General features: G+C 39.5%; 1 protein-coding gene across 1 annotated transcript in view; it reads left to right on the plus strand.

Annotated features, from left to right (window-relative positions):
- Positions 1 to 8,267, plus strand: part of SUCLG2 (succinate-CoA ligase GDP-forming subunit beta) — a 333,369-nt gene extending 325,102 nt beyond the window's left edge. The window contains exon 11 of the mRNA XM_058726236.1: positions 7,248 to 8,267. Within this exon, the coding sequence (XP_058582219.1) occupies positions 7,248 to 7,333 (86 nt within the window). The 3' untranslated portion in view covers positions 7,334 to 8,267. The remainder of the gene's footprint in view (positions 1 to 7,247) is intronic.
- Positions 8,268 to 10,577: the final 2,310 nt, after the last annotated feature.

Raw genomic sequence — 10,577 nt, forward strand, 5'->3', positions numbered from 1 at the left:
CAACTCACCAATCACAGAGTGACACTTATGTTGCAGGTATTGTATATGGCTCATATTTGATAGTTTTAAATAAGGTTATCTTAGCAATGTAGATGTTATAAAAGATTAACATGGTTTGGCTACACCGAGAATTGTTAAATAACAGACCAACTATCAAGTTCTGGACACTAAACCTGAGAGATGAGCAAAGGCTTGAAGGAATTTGAGAACAAAACAATGAAACTTGCAAAAATTTGCGATTAGCTCCTAGCTTGGGCAAAAATCACTAGGCAAAGGCGGGCTTTGGAGATCTAGCAAAGAGATGAACATTTCTTCCTATGCGACATCATAGTGAAATGGCTGTGGCCGGGGCAGAAGAGGATTTTAGAGCCAGGGAAGCGGGCTCTCTAACGAGATCCTAGAAGAATCCTAAGTCCCACTGAAATCCGGACAGTGTGGATTTGAATAACAGGCTTTTAACATGTGGTATATCCATAGGACAGAGTATTATTCAGCCATGAAAAGAAATGAAGTGCCGATGCGTGCTACCGCGTGGAGGAACTTCGAACACATTATGCTAAGTGGAAAAAGTCAGTTGCAAAAGGCTATATGTGATAGGATTCCATTTATCGGAAATGTCCAGAATAGGCAAATCCATAGGGACGGGAAGTTAAGTTAGTGTTTCTGGGATCTGGGTGGAGGGAGGAATGGTTGTAGGGCTCCTTTCTGGTGGTAAAAATGTACTGAAATTAGGTAGTCATGAGGGTAGTACAGCCCTGTGAGTGTACTAAAGACCACTGAAGTGTATACTTTACAAGAGTGAATTTTATGATATCTGAATTACATACCAACAAAGCTGTTAATTTATAAAGTGAAAAAAAAGGGGGAAAAAGAAAAGAAAAATAAAGCAAGGGTGGTTATATTAATAATAGGCAAAGTAGAGTTTGGATCAAATAAAATTACCTGGGACAGAGAGGGACAGTACGCAGGATAAAAGTCAACCCACCAAAAATACATACTTAACCCTAAATGGATATGCACCTAACACTACAGTCGTAAAATATGTGAAGGAAAAACTGAATGAACTGAAAGGAGAAATGGGCCAAATCACAATTACAGCCAGAGACGTCAACAGCCGTGTCTCAACAATGGACAAAACACCAGCACGGAACGTCAGCAAAGATATATCATCAACACCATCAACCAAGAGGATCTAATCAATACACATAAAACCCCCCTCCCAGCTGGAGCAGAATACACACTTTGTTCAAGCATTCATGGGATGGCACTGACATAGACCATAATCTGGGCCATGAAACATTCCCCAACAAATTTAAAAGAATTAAAACCATTCAGAGTGTGTTCTTCATGCTAGAAATGAAAAACAGATAACAGGGAAATCTCCAAACACTTGGAAACTAAACAACCTACTTCTAAATCACCCATGGAATTAGAGATGGTGAAAAGCCTCAAATCAATAATCAAATCTTAACAATTTAGGAAATGAGAGAAATCAGAGCAAATTAAACCCAAAGTGAGCACAAGGAAAGAAATAACAAGTATAAGCACAGAAATCAATAACGTTGAATACAAAACAATACATAAAATTAATGAAACAACTGCGATATCCTTCAGTAGGTGAATGGTTAAACCAAATGCTGTAGATTCAGGTCATGGAATGCCACTCAGGAATAAAACAGGAGTAAGTGAGTGATAAACGTCTTAACCTTGGATAGAACTCAAGGACGGGATGCCAAGTGATCAAAGCCCATCCCAATAGGTCACACATTGTACGCTTCCATTAAGGTAAGATTATCAAAATAACAAAAATATGGAGATGGGGAAAAAATATTAGTATTTGCCAGGTGTTCAGGATGGTGGAAAAGTGTGGCCAAGTGTGATGTTAAAAGAGTAGCATATGGGAATATTTTATGGTGGCAGAATGGTTCTGTTTCTGGATTATGGCAGTGGTTACATCAATCTACACATGTGAGAGGATGAGATAGAACTGTAACATACACATTTTCCCATTTTCCTTGTTTTGATACTATAATTAGGTACGATATAACCATTGAGGAAGCAAGATATAGGGACATCTCTGTACTATCTTTAGAACTTCCTGTGAATCCAATGTTCCTGCAAAATTAATAGCTTTAAAGAAAATTTACCAGATGAATTTCTATTTAACTTTCTAGGACCATGCATGTTTATTATTTATAAATGCCCACTTAGGAATACTTTGGTCTGAATAATTATTCAAAAACGAAGGGAGTCTCAGAAAACTTGGTTTTAAGTTCTGACTTTTCCACATTTCAGCTTTGTGGCTGTGGGAAAGTAAATTAACCTCTATGAAGGCTCTCAATGGTATTTACTGGAATATCTGGTAGATTTTGTGTTCTCTAATTTGCTAGACATGAAGCTAAGGAGATCTGGCCTGCTTATGTCACAGAGTGCTTGAGAAGAACACCAAGGGATACATACTCATGATTTGCACATAGTAAGTGCTCAGTAACTGCTTACTGGATTAAATTAGATTGGATCACAGATAAAGGTCATATAGATATTATAAAGAAATATCTATTACTAGTGCTGTGTTTGTGTTGTGTAGTGTGTCCAGACAGAATTAAGTCTTGCCAAGGCAGAGTTCAGTAAATGATGCTGCCTTTTTTGAAACATCAAAATCGTGAGTAGATTTTGAACGTGAAAAGATGGTCCATGTAGTCCAACTGGCTACCTACAACTAGGATATCTATAGTTGACGTTGATGCCAAGATCCTCTTTACCCGGAAGGTTCCCGCGTCTCCCACCTGCTATGAATGTTATTGCTCATTGCTGAGGGCTGACATTTACCTTCTTCCCCAGAGAATTCTCAGCAAAGTAGGTTAGTCTCACTTGGGAAGTTATTCCCAGTTCTGGGAGCTGCCTACCATAAATGCCTAACACAGGTCACAAAAGGCCACCCCTCCTTGCTCCAAAGTGGGACCAACTATGGGGTCCAGTCTGTAATTCAGAGCTTTTCTTGGGATTAGGCTAAAGCTAAGGTCCAGCTGAGAACACGGCCTTGCATAGCTCTCTCCCCTGGTCTCCTGCCCCTCTCCTTGGCTCCCTTTCTCTGTGAGCCTTCTCAATCAATCATGTGCTTCTGAAGCCCAATCTCAGGATCTGTTGAATTTAAATTCCTGCAGTGGCCAGCGAAGCAGACTGGAATTTAAAAACTGAATAGATACGGAGGTAGAAATGCCAGAGAAAATACAAGGTGCCCAGTTAAATTTAAATTTCAGAGAAACAATTGTTTTTGGTATAAGTATATCCCAACTAGTGTATGTGTGTGTATTTGTGAGTGTGTGCAGGGGTGTGGACATGTATTTGTTCATGTGTGTGTGCACATGTGTTTCGTGCATGTGGGTGTGCGTATGTGGTCACAGCGAGGCTCTAGTTTTTCATTTTTCCTCTCTTTTCTTAGCAGTTGCTGAAGAGTTTGGTTAATAGGTCCGATCTCCTGTAAGTATCTGTCATTCTCGCCTCACCCTGGGATGTGCGAGAGCAGCCAACTTCTCATCGTGGTAATCTTGTTACTCCACCAGAAGAACTCTAGCTTCAGATTCAGATTAGCTGTTAAGTGGGCACATTCCCCGCCCCCCCCCCCCCGCCCCATCATTTGAGGGAAGGTGCCTTTGTGATTCTGTAGAAGGACTTCTCTTTCTGACTACACAGTCCAGTAGCTTTCCATCTCTCTCCTAGAGATGTCTGTTCTGCCTGACCTGCAGACACAGGATGACTTTCAAACCCCTTTTCTTGGTGGCGAACAAGCTGGTTAAGTCCAACCAGTAAGGATCTTTTTGATCCTAGAAAGAGACTTGGAGATACTCTACTCCTGTTTGCTACTAACGCCCAGAATTTTGCAGTATTACTCTATTACTCCCTCTGACACATGGGTTGTATCCAAATGTGCCCACAGGCATATGTGGACACACAAATGCACAGGTTCGTGTGTGTGCCTAAGTAAGCATGTCAAAGCCGGGGAAGTACCAGTGCCATGAACCACAGAGGCCCTATCAATGCCTCTGTGTCCACCCTGCATCTGTTTGGTTGGAATCCCTTCATATGGGGTAGGCAGCATTTTGGGGACACATGATCCTGTCTACCTAATGAGGTCAGAATCCCCCTACTGCCTTAATCTTGACGGATAGACTGTTATATATAACTGGATTAGTTCTATTTGACAGTATCTGTTCCTGGTTTACATGAAAGAACATTTCACTCAATCATATTTGAGCCATGCTTACAAAAATTGCTATTACATTATCCCTAATTGCAGAAAAGAATGTGCTTTTAACAATTGGTGTTGGACATATTCCCTCAAAATCATCCATTTTGTTTTTAAAGTTTCCATGAAGTTTCCATTATGTCCCTTACTATGTCCATGTTTGCTAAGTTTTGAATTACATGGAATAAAATTCATACCTTTGGCAATTCTGCTAGGTTAATAAGTATAGGGGTAGTTTGTTCATTAATTCTTTTTCTCTTGCTTTCCAATTTTCCTGTGAGCAATGGATAATAGTAAGAAAATAGTGCTCAAGTTAAAATAGAAGGACGATGTAAAAATATTTTGTCCATTTAAAGCACATTTGTCCATAAAATCCTTTTTCCTCATTTGTTGTTAGAAAATGGTTTCTTCAGGGGCACCTGGGTGGCTCAGTCGGTTAAGTGTCTGACTTCATCTCAGGTTATGATCTCACGGTTCGTGGGTTCGAGGCCCATGTCGGGTTCTGTGCTGACAGCTCAGAGCCTGGAGCCTGCTTCGGATTCTGTGTCTCCCTCTCTCTCTGCCCCTCCCCCGCTCATTCTCATTCTCTCTCTGTCTCTCAAATAAATAAATATTTTTTTAAAAAATTTAAGAAGAAAATGGTTTCTTCAGCTCTCTTATTGTAGCTTGATATGTAAGAGCTTTCAATAATGTCAACCAAGAATTTTTTCACTTCTTTACAAGCCTGTTATGGTTGTTTTGTACAGTGAATACAGAAGATGAGTACAGTCAGCTTACATATTCTTTGGCAATAAATGTGGCACTCTGGGACCGTTAACAACTCTAGTATCTTCCTGTTACTTAAGTGGCCCCAAAGAGATAGAAAACTTCCAAAAGGGTTTAGCTCACATCCAGAGGAAAATCTGGCTCACCCACTCACAAAAAATATATAGACACTTTGAGTAAGCTTTATGATTGTGATGTGTGGGAATATCTATTCCTTTTACTTTCCCTTTGTGAAAATTAGGTAGAATTGAACATTTATGTTACAGTAGGGAAAAAACGAAAACCTGTGCTTCCTGAACATGAACCAAATCAAGGACTGTTTTTTCCCCCTGGAATTTATCTGCATTTCTGTGTTTTTGCAGCCTCTGTCTATGAAAGCAGAGTTCAATAGCACAGTGGCAATAAGTTAATATATATTCATTCAACAAATGCTGAGGGAGGGCTCACCATGTAAACGCAACAGTAACATTATCCCTGCCTTCACAACACTGATATTTGGGGGGGGGGGGGGCGGGGGGGAGATGGACAAAGAAAAAGTCAACAAAATCATTGCAAATTTTGAAAAGTACAACAAAAGAAATTGCCGAATGGGACAAGATCTACTCTAGATATACCAATGAAGAAAGAGCTCTCCAAGGAGAAGCTATTTTAGCTGAGATAGGAGGAAAAGAGAAGGATGAAACATAGTCCAAACATAAAGAAGAGCATTCCTTGAAATAAGAAAGAATTTAAGGTGGCCAAGAGGTATGGGTACACTGTTGTTGCTTCCATGGGAAACAAGGTTAGATAGAGAAGCAGAGGCTAACCTTTAGAGGCTCTGAATTTAATATGCTTGGATTTTTTCTAAATGCAGTGGGAAGACATTGAAGATTTTAAGCTAGATCAACTTACTCCGATTCTTCCCTCTACTTTATGGAAGATGGAATAAAGGGTATCAGAGATAGAGAACTTCAAAACACAACAAAGACTTTTTTAGGAGACCAGGCAACCAGGGGTGGTGGTCTGGTCCAGGATGGAACTAGAAAGGATTGACCACTTCATGGCACATGTTAGAAGGGAGAATTGACAGAACTTGTTGATGGCTCGGAAGTGGAAGGAAAGGTAAAAGGAGGAAGCAAAGAGGAGCCCTCTGGATCTGGCTTGAGCATTTGAGTGGAACTTGGTGTCTCTTACTAACAGAAGCCAGACTACTTTCATGGTTCATATCTGCATGAAGAAGAGAACAGTTATTCTTACTTGTTAGTGTTTCAAGTGATGTTAGCAACACAGCTTTGATACATTTGCCTTTTATCTTATGCGTTACCTATTTTTTATTGCATCCTAAGTGTAGATGTCTGCAGTTACGTAATGTATTGTATGGATAATGTTGATACCAGTTATTTTTAAAAACAAGGAAAATACTTCTCTTAAAAGCAGTTTCTTGTGTATAACCATTGAGGTGACAGTAACCCTTATCATGGAAAAACAAGCACAAGAGTTGATGTAAAGCTTTCTTTCAAGTACCCATTGTGTGGTCCATAATTCACCCTGAAAAGCTGATAGTATGATAGCAGGGGCCCTCTCAAATATATTCATAACAATATACAACTGCAGATTTCTGTTTTATACAGGTCAGTGGAGAACCATCACTGCTGAATCAATGTGTCTAACTTCTTCAATGTCTAAATTTAAAAAGAATACATTCCTGCTAAGATTCCTATCAACCCTTGCTGATTATGTTTCATAAAAGCAAATTCTCGTACAGTGGGCTCTTAAAAGGACCAATTTTCTGCTTCTCTTGACTATATGAGACATTCAGGAATTAATGAAAAAAAAAAAAAAAGCAATGCCTGTCTGGCTTGTAAGCACTGCAACCTTATCTCTGCATAAATTCTCACAGGTCAACTCAAAAAACAGTTCAGGGTCAAAAATCTCATCTGGTCACCTAGATTAAAAACTAATTTCTCTAAAGTATATCCTATATTGAAGCTTTTTCATGCAAATAAATAGCAAGGGCCTTATCCTCTCTTCCTTTATTAGTTGGGCATGTCAAGAATTTGAACAGAACATTTTGTTCTGTACTCTAATTACATGCGTTATCAGGAAAAATCTATTCCTTGCATACATATCGTCAGAAGCAGCTCTAAGAGTGTGGTTTCCATCATAGGGCTCGTCACGGTGGTTCATCGTAATACTGACAGTTTAATCTTTTGTTTCATACGAGATTAAAAGCCGCTTGATACCCATCTCTTCACAGCTTGGACCGTGAATCCAGCTGGACTCAATCCGTATCTAAGTACCGTCTCTTTCATGAAGTGGACTCCATTTTCCCACATACGCTAGGTAATTATCTGCCTTTACGGGGGAAACACTTCGTTGATGAGAAAACCCACCCAAGCTGATTTTCTAAAAAATAATGTGGACTCACAGCTACGTGGCTAAACAAGACGAATCACCACAGTCCTTTCCCTTTAGACGAAGCGACACAACCAGAGTTGTCGCTCGCTCACCGCCTCTTTGGCAGTTTGAAGACATCATTCTATTTGGTCATTTGTTTTATTGGCTGTTGAAACATGATGGCTACCTCTGAAATGAAATGACTTTTCAAAGCCCTTTATTGGATCTCGGGATGTGTCAGTAAAAAGAAAGAAAATAAATAAATAAGCAGATGGAGTTTGAACACAAAGAAAAACGACCTTCATTCTGAGACTATTTATTAAAATGATAGTACGGTGCACTTCGCCTGTGAGGTGGCAAATCACAAATAAGAAATATGGGAACCCGTGGAGCTGTTGAAATTTAAATTATGTGGCAGCTTTCCATCAGAAATGCAACAGTAATTTAGAGTTAGGCTTTCCTGGCAGATTTATGTTTCAGTAAACAAACAAAAGGACTTTCTTGACTACAGTGCCAGGTGTGGGAAAAGATCCATGAGAATTGGAAAGAATGTTGGGGAACTGTTGTGGCTTTCCCCTCTCATTCAGTATACTTACATATTTCACCCATATTTATATTTGTATCAAGGGCCAAAGCTCTATGAATGAGCTTCAGCACATCCGGTTAGAATGCACTGAAACATTACACCTTAGGATAGCTGGCTTTGGAAAGAGGAAGCTCTTTTCAGTTCTTTGTAGTCCTGCTAAATTTCGAGTTTAATTTATGAACCGTGTCGTGGGTGTTATTTCATGACTGAAATGGTTTTGCAACAAGCGCCTAGTATTGCACAAATGAGGACAAGCTTTGTATCTCAATAAAAATGAGTAGATGTGAGTAGAAATGAGAGTTTCGAAGAGTGCTTCTGAATATTTGGCAAAGTATCTTTTGTACTTTGAAAGGAGCAGCAGACAGCTTCTCTATCGCCTGATCAGGGCCTCCCTCTCCCCTGCCTCCCCTGAGATGAGCATCGACATTGTCGCTTCCCTGTTTTTATCAAGGTCACTTTGGAAAGCATGAGGTGCTGGGGAGCTTTCCCTGGCATCCCAGACCTTTTTACCCAAAAGGCTTAGATGCAGATTGTGGGATTTTAGGATCAGGCTATGGAAAGATTGGTCCTCCTGTTCTCCTTGCCCAGGTGACCCTGAAGAATGGATGGTAGTAGACAATCCCACTCGCCCTTCTCCGTGGAGGTGATCTAACTGAGCTGCTGAGTGTCATTGCATGTCTTAGGAGTGATTTTTTAGGGTCCTTTTTTGTCTCCTGTGTTGTTACCCTAAACCCGCACACAATTCTAGGGCATATGGCCAAGCAATGAAACCCAGAGGTTTTCTAAGAGGTCTAAGAGGTCCCTAAGGATTCCGTCTTAGCAGTTTTTCTTTACTCAGGGGTAAGACCAGTCCATTCTAATAGAGACTCTTTGGGAAAGCATCCTTAGTTTGCGTTGGGCTATTGTTGCCCAATGTAGTAATCACAAAGCCCAACGTGTTGGAAGCCTTTGTTTGAATTCCAAAGACTTGCTCTGGGGAGAAATGTGTTAGTTAATCACTGGCCACTTTTGTCTCTTCTCTCCTATTGTGTTATCAGGCAGCAAGTCAACTGGGGCAATGATGAGCACTGAAATACTGTCATAGGTAGCCATCGGATTTAAGGCATAAAGCAAATGAGTTGCGATGGAATCATTATCAGATGGTAAGACTACTTTTTAGGAAAGAACATTTCTTGACCTTTTCTAAAGAGCAAACTCCTGTTCAACCTTAGAGGAGAGGATGGTTTGTTTTATAAAGTGTGAAAGTATCTGAGGACATTAGGAAGAACTCAAACACACAGTGGAGAAATATGAGAATAGATTAAGATGCCCATTTGGATTGTCCCTTAAAGGATGGAGACTTTCTTTCCTTATGAGTTATAAAAAACCCATTCAGTTTAAACTTGGCAACTACCTTCAAGATAACAAAGAGGAGTATGTGTAATTTAGTGACTATATAATTTATGAAAATTGATGTGTAGTTATACATGAACAGTTGCTACTTTGGGCTTTTTTGCACTTAATTAATTAGGCAAATTATTTTTGGTATTTATATATGTTTTACATAAATACAAATAATACAAATATATCCTATTAGTTTTGGATAAATGTATATACACGTATATGTAATATAAATAAATAATTTTATATCTTTTATATATAAATAGACACATATTTATACATACACGTACTTAATGAAAACATATTGTTGGCTTTTCTTGCCTTTTGTAGGTGCTATTCTTTTGGCAAATATTGTTAAATGGCAGTTTGTAGACCGTGAATAATATATATATGGCCAACTGCCTCTTTCCCTAAATGTAATTAGGCAGGAGAATGAGTCAAAGATAAGTTCCAGCTTCTAGTTCATTTTTATAGACATTTGATAATGATGAGCTGAGCAATCAAGTGTCTGTGTAAACTGATGTAACTTTTCATACCATGAGCCTAATTATAGCTCTGCTTAAACACAAGCTAAATTGATAGCGAGTATACTTCTAACCTGAAACCTAGTCTCCAGGACACTTATAATTGCAGGGGTTGTTTTAGAGGGGGGAGGGGTCTGGAGAGGGGTATGTGAATTATTGCAAATGTTATTCTCCTCAATATCGTCCTAAAGAGAAGCCTTGGCTTTGTAATCTATCCCACTCAAGCCCAGGAAAGCATATTCCCACCGCTCGATTCCCCTCATTGTCTGGGAGTATTTCCATAGCCCAAGCACAAGACAAGGAGATATTTTGCCAACTCAGTGCACACCAGATAACCAACCGCTTCTCATGGAGCTTATTTTCATGTGGAAGAAAATAGAAAATAAAAAAAAATACACAAAATGATTCATTTTTTACAATTTACATTTTTTTTAAATCACACAATTAAATAGTTGTGGTACATACCAGGAAGGAATCCAACAGAGTCTCGTGATAAAATATAATAACTGTGGCCACCTATGGTGGGCATCAGGTATGTCTTCTCAGAGGAACTGACCTCCCAACAGAAACCTGAAGGAAGATAAGCAAGCCAGCCTCGCTGAGAGCCCCAGAACAAGGAACAGCAAATGCAGTGTTCCTGAGGCAGGAGAGAGTGTGACTGTTAGAGGTATTCTTGGAAGGCTTGTGAGCTTGCAGCTTA

Source organism: Neofelis nebulosa, chromosome 4, assembly GCF_028018385.1.
Source record: "Neofelis nebulosa isolate mNeoNeb1 chromosome 4, mNeoNeb1.pri, whole genome shotgun sequence".
NCBI lineage: Eukaryota > Metazoa > Chordata > Mammalia > Carnivora > Felidae > Neofelis > Neofelis nebulosa.